Below are 21,660 nucleotides of genomic sequence, written 5' to 3' on the forward strand. Positions count from 1 at the left end.
ATGATTTTTCCCATGTTGTAAGCCATCTACATTCTCTGTACCTACCTCTAAAGTCTATACACCTTGCAGGCAAGGCTTGCCGCCACCTGGCCTCCACCTCTCTTCCTAACTTTATCACCTGTTGTTCTGCCTCATAATCCCCCACCCCCACCCCCACAGGCTCTGCCTGTGTCCCCTGAAACACACCTTATACAGGTTTGCATCTATATTTGCACACACTAGTTGCCTCATTTACTTTGGGAATTCCAATCATCATTCAGGCCCCAGGTAAAGTCTTTACAATTATAACAACAACAAAGGAATACAGCAGTAACAGTAGCTAGAACTTTCTAAATATCTTCCATGTACCAAGCATAGTACTAACTTATCCATACTCATTATTTTATCAACCTTCACAAAAAGCCTAGGAGGTTAAGTACAATTCTTATCCTCATCTTACAGTGGAGGAAATCTATCAGAAGTGCCCAGTAAGGTGCCTAAGGTCACAGACTCCGTGTACACAATAGCTGAAAGTCAGACCTAGATCTATCAGGTGGCCAAAGCTGTGTTTCTAACTTTTAGGCTATGCTCCCTGAAGCCATTTTTCTTCTCTGAACTCTGATAGCCTTTTTTTTTTTTTTTAAAGATTTTATTTATTTATTCAACAGAGAGAGAGACAGCGAGAGAGGGAACACAAGCAGGGGGAGTGGGAGAGGGAGAAGCATGCTTCCCGCCGAGCAGGGAGCCCGATGCGGGGCTTGATCCCAGGACCCTGGGATCATGACCTGAGCCGAAGGCAGATGTTTAACGACTGAGCCACCCAGGTGCCCCTCTGATAGCCTTTTTAAGCATGGCCACTCATTTGCCAATTTTCATGTAGATTGTTTTTTGTTTTTAAAGATTTTATTTATATTTTTGACAGAGAGAGACACAGTGAGAGAGGGAACACAAGCAGGGGGAGTGGGAGAGGGAGAAGCAGGCTTCCCACGGAGCAGGGAGGCCGACTTGGGGCTCTATCCCACGACCCTGGGATCATGACCTGAGCCGAAGGCAGACGCTTAACGACTGAGCCACGCAGGCGCCCCTTCATGTGGATTGTTAAATCACTAAACATTCTCCTGTACGCATGTGTTTCTTGTCCCTAGTTTTACCGGAAGCCAGCAGAGAATGCGAATAATACCTCGGCCTCATAGGTTCTGCCCAACAAATGCATGCTGAAAGAACTGATTCAAAGTGTGAAGTAATCAACCCCCCTTAAGTTCTGTTGGCTAATTCGTCCTTTCAGCAGAGGATTTACTTCCCTCTCCTCTCGCCCCAGGACCACATGCTGACACTGGGTATGAAAAACAAAAGAGAAGATCCTCCCTGAGTTCAGGCCTTTGAGTCACACCTATTTGCAAGACCTGGAGAAGGAAGGCCTGACAGTTATTCCTGAGTGACTCAGGAGTCTGTGTTTGCAGAATCTTGAATCTCTGAGCTCCTGAGGCCTTTGTGAAGTTAGAGGTATTACAGGAAAACAACCCCCACCCCCCCAATTCAGCAACTACTGTGGACCACTGTGAGATTTAATCACTTTCTTGAGAACCAAAACTGCAGTTGGTAATTACACAGCCCTGCTTATACATCACGGAAGTGTTTTGTTGTTGTTGTTGTTAACTGGCCCATTTAAAATTAGAGCCATGAGATAGGACAGATAAACCACTTTATATACGTAAAATGTTAATCTGGGGATCAGCCGGATTAAGAAACTGGTTGACCTTGAGTTAGTCACTGCACTTCTCTGGTCCTGTCCTCAATTTTCTCACTATTGACCGGTGGGGGTTTTAGAGGATCTCTAAGTCCCCCTCTTGCCTTGCCTTTCTGGGATGCTAATTAACACAGCCTCATAGTTTTGGCTTATATGCACAATCTTGAGTCACATTCTCCATGGCTTTGTCTGCTCCAGCCTGCCCTCTCCTGCTTCTGAGCAAACACACCCAGACGAAGCAGTGGGCAGCTTCCTGTGTGGGATCCCCTTGCAAAGTCCTCTCTGCCCTAGGCTTCCTTCGCCTTGAGATGCCTCTGCCCTCTTGTGTGCTTTGCATGTTAAACAGCAAAAGCTTCCTGCTAAGTTCTCAGCACTGGGGGAAGCAGACAGCCTGTAACTGGAAGCCATCATCAGCTTCCCAGGACAGTCCTTATAAAGAAAACCAACAGCTAAAGTAATTTTAAAGAAACCTCCTTCAAGACTTCTCAGGTTGAGTGTGAGCCTGTGGAGGAGGCCAGTGGACAGAAACGCCTGCCCAGGCAAACCAGACTCTCTTCTGTGCCCTTCTCCCAATACACGCTCTGAACACATGGACACGGTGGCAGGGGAGAGAATTCAGAAGGCACAGTCCTTGTGAAAGTAAGGGCCCAGGAGTCACTGCTAAATAGCAAATAGTGGAGGCCAGGTTAACAACGACAAAGATTATTTGGCAAGTTAAGAAACATAGTGATGGACTAGTTCTGCATTGATCATATCAATGGGCACAGGAATCTGCATGGGATAAAATTACACAGAACCACACGGGCAGGCACACACACACAAATGAGCATGTGTAATGATCCGAAATCTGAAGAATAACGTCCGTGGATTGCACCCATGGCAGTTTTGATACCATACTAGTTATGTAACATGTTACCACTGGGAGGAAACTGAGGTAAAAGGGCACATGGACGTAACTACTATTTTTGAAACTTCCTGTGAATGAATAATTACTTCAAAATAAAATTAAACATACCTCCAAAACCAAGCAGCTAGTGCAGTGGGTGGATGTGGCTACGTCCCCCTGCAATCCTGGAATAACCAGTGGCCAGGCCCTCTCACAAGATCCTATTAATAACAGTGACGCCTTCGCCATCATGATCATCACCCCCATCATCAAGGCTCCCATTTATTGAACACTTACTACGTATGAGGAACGCGTCCTCATCTCTGTCAACACCCCACCAGCCCATCATGCCCATTTTATAGAAAATAACGACCCTGGGAGTAGCTGAGTCAAGCCCCAGGCCACAGAGCTACTGTGGGGCCAGGCTGTGGCCCAGGTCTGGGACTCTAATGCTCACACTTGGGGCCGAAACACCAGACAGCAACAGGACTCCATGGCGCTGTCATGGCTTCCGACATGTGTTCCCTGCAGACCCCTCAGGCACATCCCTCACTCTGTCTCAAAGGCGCCTGCACCGAGGCAGCAAACAGCATGGGGACACCACCTTCCTGTCCCATCTCTCACCCCTGTTCTGGCCAGAAAGCCACATCTGCAGAGAAGCCAAAAAAAAAAAAAAAAAAAACCCAACACTTACAAGTTCTTCACGTTGGCGATGCCACGGAACGCCTTCCTCGGGATCCCCAGGATCTGGTTTTCGCTCAGATCTCTAAACAGGAAGAGAAGAGGCACACGCATTAAGGACCAAGGCCCGGCTTTATCTGCATCTCATTATGACAACAAAACCCTCGCAGGCTGCCTCTGCGGTCAGGAGTGTTGGAGGGACTCTTCAGTCTCAGGCCCCAGGCTGCTACAAGCCTTTACATTGTTCCTCCAGTGATGGCCTTTGCTGGAATGGTTACCAGGCGGGAGCAGCTCGCCTCCAGGGCGGGCTCTGTGGGTGGTCTCGCACCTCCAGGCCACGAGCCAAGACGCTGGGTTATTTGTTGTGCACATCGCACCCAATTCTCTGTTTTGCCATCTCCCAGAGAGACCCCTTGCCCCCTCCCCCCTTGCCGTCCCTCCCTCACTGCAGGGTCAACAGCACTCAGTCTCCCACTCTCAGGGATTCTCTGCCTTTGTCATCTGGGATTGGAAGGGATCCTAGCCATCCTGATTTTCTGATGGGGGGGGTGTCCATCTCCATTTATTCCAGAGCACCAGACACCCCCCGGGGGCCTCCTGGATCGAGCTTAGTGACAGGCATGATAACTTCAAATTGCATCTCTACAAACCCGCCCAAAATGGGGGTCCTACTGGCAGCTCATCTAGCATTAAGCAGTGCTAACGTGTTGTTTTGAGGAAGAAAGTTAAGGGACAAAGTGTCAGGTGCTGAAGGCAGCTCAAACCCAGGTCTTGTGCCAGGTCCTCTTTAACAATCCCCAAAGCCTCAGTTTCCTTTCCTAAGACCCATGTGTTTTTTTTTTTTTTCTGTTTCCTTCCCCCCATCCCCCCACTCAAACCAAACACATGCACTTGTTTACATTCATACCTCAAGCTTGCTTGGAATCTCAGTGAGTAATCAATCACACCTGCGCGTGTCTACACACACACACACACACACACACACATCAATCGTATGTATATACATCTATAGATACAGATATAGATCTCAATTATTGTGAAAATAACACAAAAACCATTAGATATTAAGGTAAAAAATTACCTACCCAGACCATAACCCTGTTACAAATTAGGAGCAATATGTATAAATTTCACCAACATGATCTCATAGTATATAGTCAGTCATAAACCCTTTTTTTCACTTATTATATTGAGAACATCTGTTCATGTCATTAACGTACATGTATGGCAACATTTTCAATCACTGTATATATCCAATTGTATACAGGGCTATAGGATCCCGCACTGTGGGGTATTTGTCATTTAAGGAAACACTAGGATGAGGTTTCCTCCCTACGCGTTTAAATTGTTGAGCTACTTCCTTGGTATAAAGTCCTATAAGGAGAACATGCTGGGTCACAGGGTAAACGTCCTTAACGGCCAAGTTGTCCCAGAGGCAGATTGTACTAATGGATACTCTCCCACACTGATTTTCCACAGGAACCTAATCAAAAGCTAAAGAGGACTCCAAATATATTTGGGAAGAGAGGTCAGACAATCATCCTCCATGAAAACTTAGGCTGTCTAAGTTAACCTTGTGTGAAGGAGCAGGAGGAAAAACAGAAAGCAGAAGAGAGGCGTCCCTTTCCTGTTCTCACCTGCGGAGATGAGTTAAGCCACACTCCGAGCAGCTGGTCGGAACTTTAGACCCTTGGGGATTGTCTGGGGCCATGGTTAAGCCCCAAGGCAAGGCTCGGAGTTGGGGTCGGGTGTAGATACGACGACCGGTGGCTTCTGGGGCTCAATAACACGGTGTTCCCCATCTCAAATCCAGTTTCCTCTGTCTGCAACTGGTATAAATAAATTTAGATGCACAAGGAGCCCCATAGTAGGCTCCCCCGGCTGGGCCTGATTCAATGAGCAGGGCTCCAGCCTGGAGTCGGGGCACTGAACAAAGCCCACAGTGACAGTAGAGGTCAGGCAGGGTCACCAAGGTCACTCCTCTGCTCTCCATCAGACTGCAGGAGAAGAGGGAGCAGGTCCTGTCATCTGACTAATGCAATTTCCACCAGGCATCTGGGCTGTACCCAAGGCTCCAGCCACCACAATGGGCCTAGTCTTTTCTGCCAAGCAAAGGCTGGTCTCCAGGACAGCAAGCCCCTACCCACTACCCTCCCAGGCTTGGCTGCTATCTTTGGCCACTCTGGGAAACGGGTCAGGCCACACTTCTGGCCAACGGCTGGTGATCAGAATCAGGGGCAGGGGAGCAAACAGGAGAGAGGTTTGGACGAGTCAGCTATAACCATGCCTGGGAGCCAGGAGAAGGGGCACGTCCTCTAGTAGTGCGTTAACCCTTGGAGTTTAAGTACCCCAAACATACTGAAGAAATAACCATCGCATGACAGTTCGGGCTTGTGATATGGTGGGATGAGAGGAGAGTAGCATTTTAGCAGAAAAATCTGGCCCAGCTGCTGGGAAACGTCCCACAGAAGCAATCACATGGGAAAAACCCTGCAATGGCACCGGGCAGCCACTTGGGTTTCCTGTCACTATTTCGTTGCTGGAAGTAGACCCAGTTTTGCTCCTAGTTGAAGGGACCCAGTTTAAAGCACAGCTTTCTTTCCTCCTCCCTGCCATGGCTTTGCTTCTGCCGCAACTGAGCAAAACAGTGGATTGTAGGGAATTTATCTGTTCCCCATGACAATCCGCTTGTAAATTTTATTAGTTTTATTTTCCATTGAGCCTCTGTTCTCCAGCTAACAATACCACTGCCATCCATCTGCAGGATTGTATATTGATTTCATAAATACCTCCAGTGGGCTGACAAACTGACAGCTTTAATGGTGTTACTGATGGGGCGTGGAGGAGGGTTCAGGGCTGGGTGCTTCATTTTCGGTAACTGTCCCTTCACAATTATCTCGAGGCCTTTGTGAAGGCTCCTAATAGCGTGTTTATCTCAGTGTGATGCCAGAGCATGGAGCTAGTGCTAAGCACTACCCTTGAGAGAGACAAGAGCCACCATTTTCAGCTGACATTTAAATAAAAATAACAAAATCTATCCGTAGTGCCCAAGAGCCTGGTTCCGGCCAATTGCTTGCTGGGGGTTTAGTGCCTTGCCCCTCCTGAGGGAAAATGCTCAGAAGGAACCAGGGAAAAGGACAAGGCTGGAGCATGGTGAGAGGATAAGGGGCATGCTGAGATTTTCTGGGGGACATAAAGGAAGACGGCTGTTGGGAAACGTTTTCTTGGTTGGGAAGTAGGACTACGGATTGGGATGCCTTTTTAAAGAATTAGGACTCTGAAAGAAAGGAGAACTGCATTAGCTAAAGTGCATTTTCCTGCTTCCAGAAAATGATTAACCGATGGATTATTCCATCCAAAAACACAAGACCAAAGAGGACTTATTAAGGAGACAGTAAGTCAAATAGGAGTTGGCAAGAACCAATATATCCCCCTTCCAGCCAGCCCCCCCCTTTTTAATTTACTAAAATGCTTTGGACACAGATTAACTTTCTTCACAAATTTATTATTGCTTCATCTACCTTGAAACGGGAACTGCAGACACTTTGATAAATGGATTGAAAGGTTGTCTAGTTCCAGTGGAGCTTTGAAATGCTTCCCGGGGCTCTCCCCGCAATGTCAGCCATGCTTTGTTCTCAGCGCAACAGTGAATGACAGTCCCCACCTTCACCCCCACCCCTGCCCACCCCATGTTTCCCAGGGAAGATGGCAAGGCAAGAAACAGGAAAACAGTCTCCTTTTCGCTCTCGTGGGGACAATGCCCTTGTCTCGGGTCATATTCAGCTCCCAGGAAGTCTGGCCTGTGTTAAGTGGCAATTTGTGGGGGATGGAATTTGCTCCTAGTTGTCAATCTTCAACTATTCCAAAGGTACAAGATGGGGCTTGGAAGCTCCCCCAATCTTGGGATATTCTTGTTTCTGAGGTGGGGCGAGCCAGTTAGCTGTATGATCATGCAAATTACTGAAATGTTCTATGCCTCAGTTTCCCCATCTTTACAATGGGGGCTTGACTGACCTCCTCGGTTAATCACGGGGATGAAAGGAGCTGATACATGAGCGCCTTGCACAGCACCTGGAACCCAGGCATTCATCGCATGGCTGCATTTATTTCTTGGATTTTCTGCCCATTTAGTCCTGCATTTTACATTGCTGAAAATATCCTTTATGACCCTCTTCAGGACATATGTCTACAACTGTGCAAAGAATAGAACACATAAACGTTGCTAATATTCTTTCTGTAAAATCTCAGGGAGGGGTCAACGTTTCCCTCTATCATCTAGATAGGAGTATCCATATTTGATTCTAGGGTCTTTTGAATTCAGGAGAAAAGGTCTGTCTCAAATTGGGCTCTCAAAGAAGCTGACACTTAGCCAAGTGATGTATTCATAAAGTGCTCCTGGGAGAGACCAGTAAGGGATGCAGGAAGCAAGATCAAGAAGAGAAATAAAGGTCAGTTAGGAAAAGTCCTAGCCTTAGCCCCATAGCCTGGGAGCTCCTGTTTCTAACCAAGGGATCTGGGCCTCTAGAGCCCTGCATCAGACAGTCTTTGGTTAGAGACCACCCAAGAAAAACACAAATTGCCCGGCTCTGCCTGTTCTCCAGAAGGCTGAACAAGGTGCTCCAACAACTCAAGGACAGATTGCTGAAGAGGCTCCCAGTCATGATCTTTATCCTCAAAGTCTGAAGCAGGAGATGGGAGCCAGTGTCAGTAAAGAGACCCAAGGAAGCCAACCCAAAGCATTCATAAAAAGGCTTCAAGGAAAATTCTCCTGATTCAGGAAGTTCTCAGAAGATTAAAAAAAAATTACTCATGAAAGATGACATATCCAGTGACCAAAGGAAATTGGAACAACCCAGTCTGATACCTTCTTTGTCTACCTCCCCGGACCACTTGCACTGAGATCAATCAGGTACCTTTTTAGTAACTTAAAAAAAAAAAAAAACAACAACACAAAACTATCACCTCTTGATAAGCCAAGAAGGGATGATCTAAAAGCATTTCTAGGGGCGCCTGGTGGCTCAGTTAAGCATCTGCCTTCAGCTCAGGTCATGATCTCAGGGTCCTGGGATCAAGCCCCACATCAGGCTCTCTGCTCAGCGGGGAATCTGCTTCTCCCTCTCCATCTGTGCTTTCTCTCTCTCTCTCTCTCTCAAATAAATAAATCTTAAAAAAAAAAAAAAAGCATTTCTGGGGGCCTGAGTGGCTCAGTCGGTGGGCGCCTGCCTTCAGCTCAGGTCATGATACCAGGGTCCTGGGATCGAGTCCTGCATTGGGCTCCCTGTTCTTCAGGGAGCCTGCTTATCCCTCTCCCACTCCCCCTGCTTGTGTTCCCTCTCTTGCTGTCAAATAAATAAAATCTTTAAAAAAAAATTACTTTTCCAGTCACTGCCTAGTAGGAGGAAACCTGCCCATTGGTGCAGTAGGTATCAATCAAAACTCATTTAGGGATTTAAAAAATTTCTGATGGATAATCCATGAATCTAAAAATTCTTGTACTCTCACTGCTGCCATGTTATACAAAGCTGAACCCTGCTCCCCTTAACCCCAACTCCTAATGTATGGTAACTGTGACATTATCACTCCGCTTAGATGGTCTTGCTTACCTTATTTTATACAGTGGGAGGGACAGACATGCAGGAAAAATTATTCCCTGGGGATTTTACAATGTGGACTTTGGGGAGGATTTATCTGAGAAGGTAAATCTCTTCTGCAGGCAATTTACCTTAATAAGCAAGATTATATGTTTGCAGTTAGGTCACTGTCAAAACCAAGTGAGCCCCAAGCATATGTCCCAGCTAAGAAGCCCTGGTACCTCTAGCTGGGTGCCTTTGGCATCCTTTGTCCAAGGGAGATTATAATGGAATAACTGAATCATTTCCTGAAAGAACTGCCATGTATGTCAGAGACCCAGAGAATCAAAGTATCAATGGGGGACAAACACAAAACAAAACAAAACATAACAACAACAACAACAAAACCAACCCAATTATTTTCACTGCTCCCGTTGGCTTCTGAATATTTCATTGCACCAGTTTACATGCTTGCTCCCTTGATGCTAAACATTTACTGAACGAAAGAGATCAGGAAAAGCTCCTTTCATTCTGCCTCCCCTGGCAAGCTCATTAGAAAAGTCTTAGGCATAGCATTCAAATGTTTAATATTGGCAGATTAAGTATCAGCTCAGATTCTTCATGCAACAAAAAATAAATTTAGCACCTACTATGTGCTATTCTGTGTCACATGCTGAGACACAGAAGTGAACAGAACCGAGTTCCTGACCTCCTGGAGCTTGCATTCTCTTTGACCCCCGATATAAACAAGCAGAACTCTTCCCACATTCAATTGGAAAGTAAACATCTACAGTCCCCAGAAGTAAGAGCTGCAGTTTCACTGTTTTTTTCCTTTTCAACAAGAAGAAACTCTGTATCTAAAGTCACATTGTAGACTGTTCCCAACCAGCAGGGAAAATAATTCACAGCTTTGTTTCACTTGAGGCTCAGTATCTTTTTCGTTTTTTAGGGGCGGGGGGAAGGGAAAGATGCCGATCTGGATCATTGGGACTTGCAGTCTTGTGTCATCAAGTACTTTGGTTTTGTCTTTCAAAGTGGACAGTCTGATAAAAATCAGGCCCTTTTGAAGATGTTATTAAGAGTTGGCGTGGCGCGGGGCAAATGCTCTTGCTGCAGGGCTCATGGTCTACCTCCCCAGAACTTACCCATGATGCTTCAAAAAAATACAGATTCCTGGCTTCTAAAATAATTTAGATAGGATAATGGTATTGTGGGCTATGTTTCCCTTCATTTAGGTCTTTATCTTTGAGAGATACATACTGAAGTAATTAAGGATTAAATGATGATGTCTGGGTTTTGCTTCAAAATAATGTAGAAGAGGAGGGGAGTGGGTGTAAGTGGAAAAGGAGTAGGATTGGCCATGAATGGATACTTATTGGAACTGAGTGCTAGGTACAAAGGAGGTTCATTTATAATTTGTGCTTGACTTTTACATATGTGTGAAATTTTCCAGGATAAAAAAAAAAGTAATGCAGATTTCTGGGACCCATCCCAGACCTGAGGCAGAAACCCTGGGGATGGGCTCTGGAGTATAAACTTTGAACAAATCTGAAAGCATGGGGAGGATGATTTGTGCATGGGATTAGGTGCTGAGTTCACACCCCAGCTGTGCTACTTAATGGGCTGTGTGTCTGTAAGAACATCAATTCAATTCTGAGCCTCAACTGGTGCTTCTGTGAAATCAGGATAAGCATCGAGAGTAATGAAAAATCAAGGGCTTTCTATACTCTAAAGCAAGATATAAATGCAAATCACTATCTTTGTTTTATTAGCATGAAGCTAACAAATACAGCATCCTACTACCTTAAGTGTCTAGGGAAAATTTTGGGTCCAACATGCAAAGGCCTCCCGTGTCTCAGGTGTGAGCCTGCTGGTGTTGGACAAAATGCTTATGGGATAGTGTCACAGAAGGCTAAAGGGGGACAGAGCGACAATATCTAATCCATACCTGACAAAGCCACCCAGGGGCCCAGTTTGGAGGCCGACCTAGAAGGGGTAAGAGTCCATGGATGGTTACACCCTTCCCTGGGACCCCAGCCATTCAGCAGGAGGAAGCCAAGCACTTTGCCCCTGGACCCTCCTAAACCTGTGGGGGAGCCTCTGGTGACTGGGATTAGAACATTCCGGCGGGGGGGCTCACAGACAAGTGTTTTCCCAGGTTTCTAGGAGGACTGCATTGAGGGGAAAAAAACACTGGAGGAGCCAGGCCCTGAGGCAGATCTCGAGCTGTGACCATTCAAGAGCAGGTGAAGGCCTGGTGTCTGAGCACCACAGAGTTAAGGATCCCTTAGACGGAGAGACGGAGGCCTGCAAGTAAGGTTAGTGTTATTGGTTTGCTCTATGATTAGTCACTAACATACACACCTTCTGTCTCCTTATGGGCAGATGTTCTAGAAATCACAAATTCAAATGCATTAGGATCACACAGGTTAAAGAAAATGAGCAAAGCAGGCTGACTGTGGACATAAAAGTAGGGAGGGGTGAGCTGGGGGACACAGGGCTCATCCCAATGAATTCCCCCCAATTAAAAACACATAACCTCCGTGCTGGTCAACAGGACACTTCAGCCTTGGGCTGAAGGGTACAGAGGCCAGCATCCCTCCAGAGGGGATCTGCTAATTCTAGGACGGCACTGTCCCATAGAAATATAACATGAGACACCCATGCAATTTAATTTGTTCCATTAGCTGCATTAAAAACAATAAAAAGAAATGGCTGAAATGAATCTTAATAAAGTATTTTACTTAACCCAATATATCCAAAATATTTTAACATGTAATCAATATAAAAATATATTAATGAGATACTTTATATTCTTTTTTATACCAAGTCTTCAGAATCTGGTGTGTATTTTACATACATCTTAAGTCAGATCAGCCACATTTCAAGTGCTCAGTAACCACACATTGCTAGCACCTGTCATATTGGACAGTGCACTTCTAGAATAAGGCTAGGAGCTTGATGCCATAGTTCTGTTCCCACTCATTGTCAAGAGAGAGAAAAGAGTATTAGATATTGGAACCAATCTAAAGGAGCCCAAAATGGGACTCCTCAGAGGCTGGGGGTGGGGTGGGGTGGGTGGGTAAACAGTAGGAAATATGAAAGGGAGCCATTCAAGATAGAAACTTTTGGATTTAAGGAAGCAAGCCAGGGCTTGAAATATCCTAGTCATTCAGCCATTCCTCCTATGAACAGAGAACCTCCTTCCAGCCAAAGGATTTAATTTGTGTCTTTCTGAACGAACTTTCCAGGGCTGGCAGGGTTAACTAATGCTTCCAGTCCAAACAGAAGCTTTCCTCATTGAATTATCATATGCAACGCCGACTAAGGCTCTTTGTGTTCATGAAACAGCATTATAATTGACTGATCATCTCCAGCAAATGGTACAGAGGCTGAGCTTCTCAACAGCTAATTCCTAGAATTATCACAATTTAGGCACAAGGTAGTTACATTAGACGGGATTGGGGAGCTCTTGTTATCAGTCCAATTGTGCTTTCTGTTCTGGTCCAGACTTCCCTGCTTCACTAAGTGGCCTAAGAAACATCACCAGGATTCTAACTACCAGCATCTGACTCGAGTTTGTGTGTCCACTGTCATGTACCCTTCAGGGGGTGTAACTGAGATTGTGGTGTTCTTACATTGTGGGCAGAAATCTGATGCTGAAAATCATCTGGGGCGCCTGGGTGGCTCAGTTGGTTAAGCAACTGCCTTCGGCTCAGGTCATGATCCTGGAGTCCCGGGATCGAGTCCCGCATCGGGCTCCCTGCTCAGCGGGGAGTCTGCTTCTCCCTCTGACCCTCCTCCCTCTCATGCTGTCTCTCTCTCATTCTCTCTCTCAAATAAATAAAATCTTTAAAAAAAAAAAAAGAAAATCATCTGATCCTAAGGATCTAATTACATGCCTGAGATAGTCCTTTGCCAATTTTAGCCCCAATGAAATGTTTTGGTGTGAGTGTGTGTGTGTGTGTGGGGGTATCCACCTGGTTCAAAAGGATGGGGACCAGGGTTTTCTTTTTTTCCTTGTTTGAGATTATGTGTCTGCCCAATACAGTTGGGGAAAGGGAGCCCATTTCTGTGCAGTCCATCCTCCTTCCAGGCTGACATACTGTTCCTACCCTCTCCTTTCCCTCCGTCCCTCTCCCTTGGCAGTCCTCTGAGGCTTTCATCCCTAATTTGATTGTCGTAGCTGACACTGTCAATCCGAAATCCAGTAGCACATCTAACGCTGGCTGGACAAGAGGAATGCATGGGGAGTAGAGGGGGAGGCAAATTCATCTTGAGAATAGCTTTATGTAAATCGATCCTCTGGCGAAAGCTGGAGCCAAGCATTTGCTGATTAATTGGAGAAGCGTCCTTGTTCCTGTGTCTTCTTTAGAGAGATGGCCCAAATTGAGTCCTCTCTTCTTCACAAAGACATTCCCATGCCAAAAAGCTTTTGCAATTAGGAGATGAAACCTTGCGAGCAGGGGGGTGGAGGTAGCAGGGGTTGGGGGGAGCATTTATGGGATTGTTCTGAAATGAAGTATGTGCATTTGGGCTGCTTCATGATTAATTGCTGACCTGGGCACCTTCATTTGCCTCCCAGATGGTGGCCTGATAGCCTAGGTTCTGAGGCAGAGTATCTCATAGGTGAAGATCCGCTTGTACAATTAGCAAAAATTAAGGGGGTGGAAAGTGTACCTTCTAACATGTTTTTCTGGTAGATTCCAAATTTCTATTTTCAGTGACCACTTGGGCCCATTTCTGTTGGCATCAGGAAAGACAGAGTGTCTGTAACTGACTCAATCTCTTTTCTCTTCTTACTGCCTCTGAAAAAGAAAGCTCCAGCAGAATGCCAGATCATCCATCAAAGTGGTCCTTTAACCCAGGGTGCTGTTAAATCTGACCTTACCCAAAAGCTCAAGGCAAATTAAGGACTTAGGCACATGTAGAAGTGAGTTTGGATCTAGAGTGATTGCTTGTTTGCTAATCCTTGTGCTGACTGAAGGTCAAGCTTATATGGAAACATGGTCATTTCCATAGGCTCCTTCATTAAATTATTAGTTTCACATGGTTAGAAACTTTTGCTGAGCACAAGCCCTGACCCTGCTTAAAAAATATTTGTTGAATGGATTAAAAATAAGCGAAAATGATTTCATGTCATTGCCTGGTTCATGGATGATCGAGGATAAATCTCAATCTATGGAGATTTTCCCCCCAAGTCCAGTTTGTCCCTTTAAAGAGCTCTGCCCCTGTTCCCCCACCCTTCTATCTCTGCCTTGCTGGTGCAGTACGGTGACTGAGAACTAATGTCACTAGAACAGGCTTGTGTTCTAAGGAGCTACTGATAAAGTCTCTAACTGAGAAGGGTTTAATGAGCTACACTGAAGCGTGGAAATGAGCAGGTACCTGGGAAGGGAGCCTAAGCAAATAATTTGGTTTTTTGGAATAGAGTTTAAACCTGGTCTGAGAGGACACAAAAATTTTGGAAAATGAATTCAGTCCAGAAAAGGGCTGTGTGCTGACAAAGACACATCTCCAAGAACATCCCCCCCGCCTCTCCCCATTTCTGAATTCTGGCACCCATTGGGACTAGGATAATAGAGATAATCAAACTCCGGGGGCAGAAGGAGACACTTTTAGCATCAAGCTATATAGGAGATGTCAGAAGGGGATGACTGGCAGTGAGAAAGTTTTGATTATCTTTGTGATAATTTGCTCTGTGATCACTCTCCTTTCTGCCAAAGGGTCTAAGAGATGTGGAAACCCGCATGGAGCCTGAGGATTAAGAAGTCCAACTGGGGAAGGTGGGAAGCATAGAGGAAGGCCGATGGGCTGAGGCACTGTCATTTAGGAGTAGGTGAAGCCATTTCCTGATTTCTATCCCTGTAACGTTCAATGTTCAACTTGGTCATGAAGAAAGGATCCTTTCAATACTTCTCTGGGTACCCTGTGCGCACCTGACCCTAGAGTAACGTTTTATGGACTGAGCAACTCCTCCTTCCTCCACTGGAGGATATTCCACTGGGCCTCCTCCTCTGCCGTCTGTTCATTTTCACTGAAGAAATGTGAGCACCTAGGGGCAGGGGGGTGGTGCATGGGGAGGGTTACGCCTCAGGCTTCGGCTGCCCAGAGGCTGGAGTCTGGAACGCAGTGTGCGGCTCAAGGAAATGGGGCTTGTATATGCCTGTTCTTTCTTGTAACTCTTCAGGACCCCATTAAATAAGTGAAACCTCAGGGATGAAGGTGAGATGCTATCCTGGGGCCATCTGCTGATAAAATCAATGAGGCCTCAGAAGGGCTCAAAATTATCTTCTACCCAAGCAGGAAAGCAGTTCAGCAAGAGCTCAGCACCCTGAGCTGCAAGGCCAGCTTCTCGAAGCCCAGTGTTGGATGAAGCATATAGCAGCTAAAGCCATTAAGCTATGTTAATACCATAGTACGACATTTCTCCCCATGACCCCCTGTACTATTTATTGTTCCATTCAAAACAATTACAGCTACTGCTAATAACTCACACCTGTGGATGTCCTGGTATCCACTCAGGCGGAATAGACGCTGTTTTCTTGCTTATTTATGTAAAAATGGATGCACTTCAATGGGCTGGCACTAAGTTTGAAGTTAACACTAAGGTTTAATCCCAGACCAGCTTCTGGCCATTTAGCTTGAAAGGCAGGCGACGAGGGGTGCACGCTGGGAGAACCCAGTGAACCGCAGAGAGGCAAGTAAGCAGTGATGAATGTGGGGCTGCTTCAACTGGTCTGATGCCCAATACAACAAACTCCCCTGTCCAGGGCAAAGAGGGTAGGACCTCCACGGCAGGAGGTGGGGGCAGAGAGGAGGGATAGAGGGGCGACTCCTTCTGAAACGCGTCCCTTGCCTCTCTGTCCATTAACTACAGCCTGAGCCATACTCTGCCTGGTAACTCAACTCCCTTCCTTTCATAACTGGCCCCAGAGGTCCTGCCTATGGTCAGGATTCCAGGAGACAGTGAGGCACACCATTGGAAGCATGGCTCAGGAGCCCAGAGAACCTTAATGTGAATTCAGATTTGGCCTCTTGCTAGCTATGTGGCTTTGTATGAGTAGATCACCCTGTCTGAGCCTTAGTTTCCTCATCTGTAAAACAGGGACAATGAAAATACTCATGTCAGGGAATTATTATCAAATGGCTAATCAATTTAGAGCTGTAGATTACCTGGCTGATAATAAGCACTTAATAAATACCAGTTATTATGAGTGCTGTATCTAAGCAAGTCTGCATTCAAACACTATGAGTAGATGACAAGAAAATCCCCACACATTCCTTGTCCTAGAGAATATTACATCAGAGCTCAAACTGTAAAGCAGCAACTCCCAGTCAAATTTAATACCAAAGACAGCGATACTTGGATTCTACTCAGCTTGCTGTGCCTCAAAGCTTCTCTGGGTCCTGCAGGGAGACCTGACCTCATGGATTCTACCAGGCTCACCCTGGGATGGCTGGTCAAGATGGATGGTCACAGAGTTAAAGCCCCACAGCTCTCTGTACACCCCCTCGGAAGCTGGCTGGAGCCTGCGGATTCAACAGCCACTGCTGTGCAGAGAAGTCCGCAGGGGGTGCTGCAAAGAGGATGGATGAGGAGGAGGGCTAGAGGCAGCTGGTGGGACCACTGGTAGGAGAGAGCTGGAGGATCCAGTTGGGCAGGGTTTAGACGGGGGAGAGGAGGGGAGTGGCCTCAACCCTAATGTGGGCTCTGGGCTGAGGGCAGGATGGTGACCAGCTGCCTCTGCACAGACTCAGGACAAGTCAAAGTAGCCCTCCACCTTCCGAAGGAAGCTGGGGAACGTGAGCTTGCTGGGGGTCCAGAGCCATGCAGGAAACAGCCACAAGAGGAGAGGCTGAGATCACTCAAAGTGGGAAGGTGAGTTGAATTTGCTACTAAAGCAAATTCCCTGGCTGTCCTTCCTGCCCTGTTAAAACTGTCTTGTGGCTTACATTTCAAAGCAAGGTCATCATTAATAAGGTGACTATAGTGCACCCATGGAGTTAGGTGCTATGGGTCAAAGCTAAGAAAATGAGAAGACAGAGTCTGTGGGAGAGGACAAAAGGGGACAGCAAGTATGACATCACCTCTCAGGAAATGAAAGTCACTTCTGCAGACAGACCCAGCTGTTCAAGGCAAGATATACTGGGCCTCTGTCCTCTCTCCTATCCCCAAACCCACCCTGGAGGCTGCTCCAGGAGGGAGGGGAAGGAATCAGAAAGTCGGCCTCTGAGTATGGAAGGGCTGAGTCTGTGATCTTCTTTAAAGTCAGCCGTGGATGGGTGGGAGAACCCAAGCAGAGAGGGACAGAGATACACAGAGAAATAGATGAGATTGAAAGATAGAGATGGAGATAGAGAGACAGAGAACAATAGAGAAAAAGAAAGGGGAAAAACAGGCAGGGACACAAAAACAAAGAGGAAGGGAGGCTGACAGTGAGACAGAATGAGAAAACAAAAGGAAAAACAGTCAGAGAGAAACACACATGCACAGAAACAGTGATTTTCCCGAAGAGATCGTGAAAGGCAGAGATGCACAGAAAGAGAGAGAAGCACAGATGTGAGACAAAGGACACGGGGTGGAGACAGGTGCAAACACACAGAAAGAGCCAGGCTGGGAGAATGAGGGGCAGAGGATAGCAAGAGGCAAAGGATCAGGTGGACGCTCTGCAGATTCCTCTCGACAGATCCTCAGTGTCTAGGCTTTCTCAGGATAAGGGGACCAAGAAAGGGAGGGGATCCAAGGTCTCTCTTACATTGGACGTGGGAGGCTGCGCTGGAAACAAGGAAGTTTCGTCCTCACTGCCTGGACCCTGCACTGAACTCAGGCCTCCGCCCCCTCCGGAGCCTTGTCCACAGAGAGCAGCACCCCCCCCTCCCCCAAGGAGGAGAGCTACCTAGGGGAAGGTGCTAGGACCTAGGGGAAGGACCCTCGGGCCTTCACCCAAGCTCCCATCTCTAAGGAATGGCTCCAGTCCCTGCCTCCCTCAGCTCCAGAAGGCAGGCACAAGAGGTTTTGGCAGAGGAAACTTGTGGAGGTTTCAAACTTTGTATATTATGAAGCGAGTTTTTAAAAGCTCCATAAAATTTCAAGGCACATACTTAATGTTCAAATGGCAGAATATATTGATCCCTGCCCATCCTCTAGTATCTTAAGTTTACCCAGAGGACCATTTTATTTAATTAACTTGGTGCTTTATTAATATAAATATTCTCCTATTGATCCTAAGAGGGTCTGACAGGCTCTCAGGCTGGGGATACATCACCGTCCCTCTGAGCAGCGCCACTTAGAGGAGTAGCTGGTTCAGAATCAAGAGAGTGGCCGGAAGTGGTCCCCTGGGATGTCAGGCACTGATGAATCTATAGCAGCTTTTATGGAGGGAGACTTTTTTTTTTTTTTTTTTTTAAAGTTCCAGCTCCTCGATTCTTTTAAAGCAGAAAGCATATGGAAATGAGATATGAAAATGGTCTTGGCTTACATGTATCAATTAAGTATGTCAATACTTTAATTAAATCACTCGACCTAATGAGATTTACACCAATGAATATGTTTTATAGTTATAATAGCTTTTCTGGCCACTGTTCAAAATGTCAAATAAATTGTAAAAAGAGGATAAAAAAAGACATAATTGACGTTCTGAACTGAGGCCAGTTTTCTTTTTCCTTCCTTTCTTTCCCCTTTATTCATGAGATTTTGGACAATATGTATAAAGTAATGGACGCTATAATGGATTGGTTTTTTTAAGAGTCTTTTTCATTTTTCAATTCTAATCCTTCTTATCAACTTTTCTAAGCCTCAGCTCACTGAACCTGCGAACGCCCTCTGGTCCTTTGGAGCTTGCTTTTTCAGACATCTGCAGCTGGAACCCCCCAGTACACCCACAGAGAGGGGCACACGCCCTCTGCCCTGACAAAGAGAACCCCAAAGAGGGCAAAAGTTAAAAGGCATCATGACTGAGAAGGCTGTTACCAGAACATCAAAATATCTGGGTAAACCTATTCTAAATCTCTTATGTAAAAGCCAGGCTAAAAGCCTATTTTCTCTAACTAAATAATGTGGCAAAGGAGGCCAAGATTCTCGCTTCTCTCTTCTTAAGCTCTTTTGGTCTCAGCTTTTCTAGTCAATTTATTTCTGTATGTAACTGTAGTCCTGTAGTCTCTGTCCCCAAAGATAGAAAATAAAGAGAAGGCCTTTTAGACAAGTACAAACGTACACAAAACGTGAAGGCGAGCCAGTTAAGCGATAGGGAACATCTGTAATGCTGTAGTGGGGTCCTCCCAGTACGTCCCAGGCAGAATGAGCAAAGCTGGGAGTACTACAATGTAGGTTTGGAGTTACTATCTGAAACTGGGATTGCAAGAAAGAAAAGAAAAGAAATAGAAATGATTCTGGAGGCACTGATCTGAAATACACAAGTCCTGAAACCTCAGCCAGGCCATTGGGTTGAACGCTGCCCTAAATAAAGCAGAATGACAAGAAGCAGGAAGTGGGTGTCCCTCAAATATTTGTGCTCTCTGGTTCCCCTGAGGCTCTGGTGTATGGGGCCTCTATCCGTGGCCCCCCCTCATTCACAGCTGACCCCCTGCCAGTTCCTGGGGAAGGGTGGCACCAAACAGAGGCTCGAGAGAGAAGCAAGAGCCAGCTAGTCCTCCCAGCTTGCTTTCCTTTGCTGACATGATCTGGCCAACATTAGGGAAAAGGACCAAACACCCCAACCATCATCGGATATTATTCAGAATGAAGCATCATGGCACAGAATCTGTGATTTGCAACAAATTTTAGAGCTAGAAGATTGAATCTTCTGGGTTTACAGATGGCAAACTGAAGCCCCAAGAGAGAAAGGACCTGTCCAACATCATACAGCCTGGGGCCAGAATGCAGGACCCTGATTTTGTGGAGAAGACTTCTGCCCTCCACAAGTATTGTTTCTGTTTTATATAAAAAGGGTGGGATGTCAGGGAGGTCTGGGTGCAGTAGTTATCATTTCCCTGGTTGCTGGGGAGCACCTGGCTGATCCAGCTAACTGGGCAGGTACACTCTTTCCTCTGTTATTTCTCTGCAACATGTGAACAGCCCTCCTGATGCTCTGCCTGCATTTAAAATGGGTAGTCTTGGGTGCCTGGGTGGCTCAGTTGGTTAAGCGACTGCCTTCGGCTCAGGTCATGATCCTGGAGTCCCGGGATCGAGTCCCGCATCGGGCTCCCTGCTCGGCAGGGAGTCTGCCTCTCCCTCTGACCCTCCCGACTCTCCCCCCTCTCGTGCTCTCTCTCTCAGATAAATAAATAAAATCTTAAAAAAAAAAATAAAATGGGTAGTCTTTCTAGATTCATCTACCCATCAAACGTTTATTGAGCATCTACTACATGTTAGTCACAGGGGATAGGTGATGGCCAGGATCTTTGTTCATGGAGTTTATAGAATTATAGGGAAGATAAACATAAGCAAACAACTGTACAGATGAGCATTTATAATTCAGTTAGATGCCTGCATGATAGGAACATGTATAATAGGAGAGCTCAGCCCGTGCTCGGCAGCCGGTGGAAGAGTGAAGCTCGAATGGATGAGTAGGAATCATGCAAGGGAAATGGTGGGGTTGGTGCACGGTTCTCAAAGTGCAGTCTCTGGACCAGCAGCATTAGTATCAGCTGGAAACCTATTAGAAATGCAGATTCTCAGATGCAACCTTAGACAGTCTAAATTGAAAACTCTGGGGGTATGAAAAATCCACTTGGGTGTTTCTTTCCCTGAGGAAATAAATGTTATTTTTTGGTAGAAATTTAAAAACGGACACAAAAGTAGAGAGAATAGTATAATAAACCTCAACTTGAGCAAGTATCAATATTGTGCTAATTTCATTTCATCCATCCCCACTCCTTCCTTCCACGTACACACTTTTTTTTTTCTTTCTGGAGTAGTTTAAGAGCAAATCTCAGACATCATCTCATTTTATACACACACATATATATTTGTGTGTGTATATATATTCCAGTATGCCATTCTAATCAATAAAGACTTTAAATTTAACCACTGGGCATTATTATACCTAATAAAATGAACAGTAAGTCTGTAGTCAAGATTTAAACACTGCCTGTGGGCCACCTGAGTTTTAAAGAAGGCTTCGGGTGATGCTGACATCACCAGAACCACTGGTGTAGAGTGTGCCAGGGTGGGGGGTGGGGGGGCAGTGTGGTTTGAGGAGCAGACCAAGGTTGAGAGTGGCCAGAATGGGGCGAGGGGAGAGTGTGGCCGAGCGGAAGATGGTGGGGACGAGAGGAGGTGATGGCGGACGGGATCAGGGCTGGACATGATCTCAGGACAAGAAGAGCCACTGGAGGTACTAAGCAGGGGAAGGGAAGTTCTTTACTGAATGTTGATGAGACTCTTGAAACAAAACCAGCAGACCAACAGGAATAGGTCTTCCTTATGATCTTTTATTAAAAAATAACTGATATTTTAATGCATTCACATTTACATGTGGATTTTCACATAAAAAGCCACAGACGGTCACTGTGTCACCCTAGACTTCCTCCTCATTCAGCTCCACAGTGAGGAACAAGCCCTAGTCTGCACCCTCTGAAGGGGGGGGGGGGCGGACGGTGGCAGATGGATGGAGAAAGAACTCAAAAGCAGCTGGGTTCCCTGGGGGTGTGAACCTGGTGCCCCCAGAAACCCAGAGTTCTGGCTTCAGCAGGTTTACCCTGCTAGGGCTTTAGTTGTTTTTGCATTTTCTGATGGGTCATAAACCTACCTCACCTCAGCACTTCATTGGGGCGGGGGGCGGGGGAGGGCGTCT

General features: G+C 46.2%; 1 protein-coding gene across 2 annotated transcripts in view; it reads right to left on the minus strand.

Annotated features, from left to right (window-relative positions):
* SLIT3 (slit guidance ligand 3) overlaps positions 1 to 21,660 on the minus strand; it is a 592,271-nt gene that overhangs the window by 189,968 nt on the left and 380,643 nt on the right. For both annotated transcript variants that reach the window (XM_081826287.1, XM_081826286.1), the window contains exon 5: positions 3,307 to 3,378. In XM_081826287.1, coding sequence (XP_081682413.1) covers positions 3,307 to 3,378 — 72 coding nt within the window. The remainder of the gene's footprint in view (positions 1 to 3,306; positions 3,379 to 21,660) is intronic.

This window comes from Leptonychotes weddellii, chromosome 7 (genome assembly GCF_054177405.1).
Source record: "Leptonychotes weddellii isolate Sample4059 chromosome 7, ASM5417740v2, whole genome shotgun sequence".
Classification (NCBI taxonomy): Eukaryota; Metazoa; Chordata; class Mammalia; order Carnivora; family Phocidae; genus Leptonychotes; species Leptonychotes weddellii.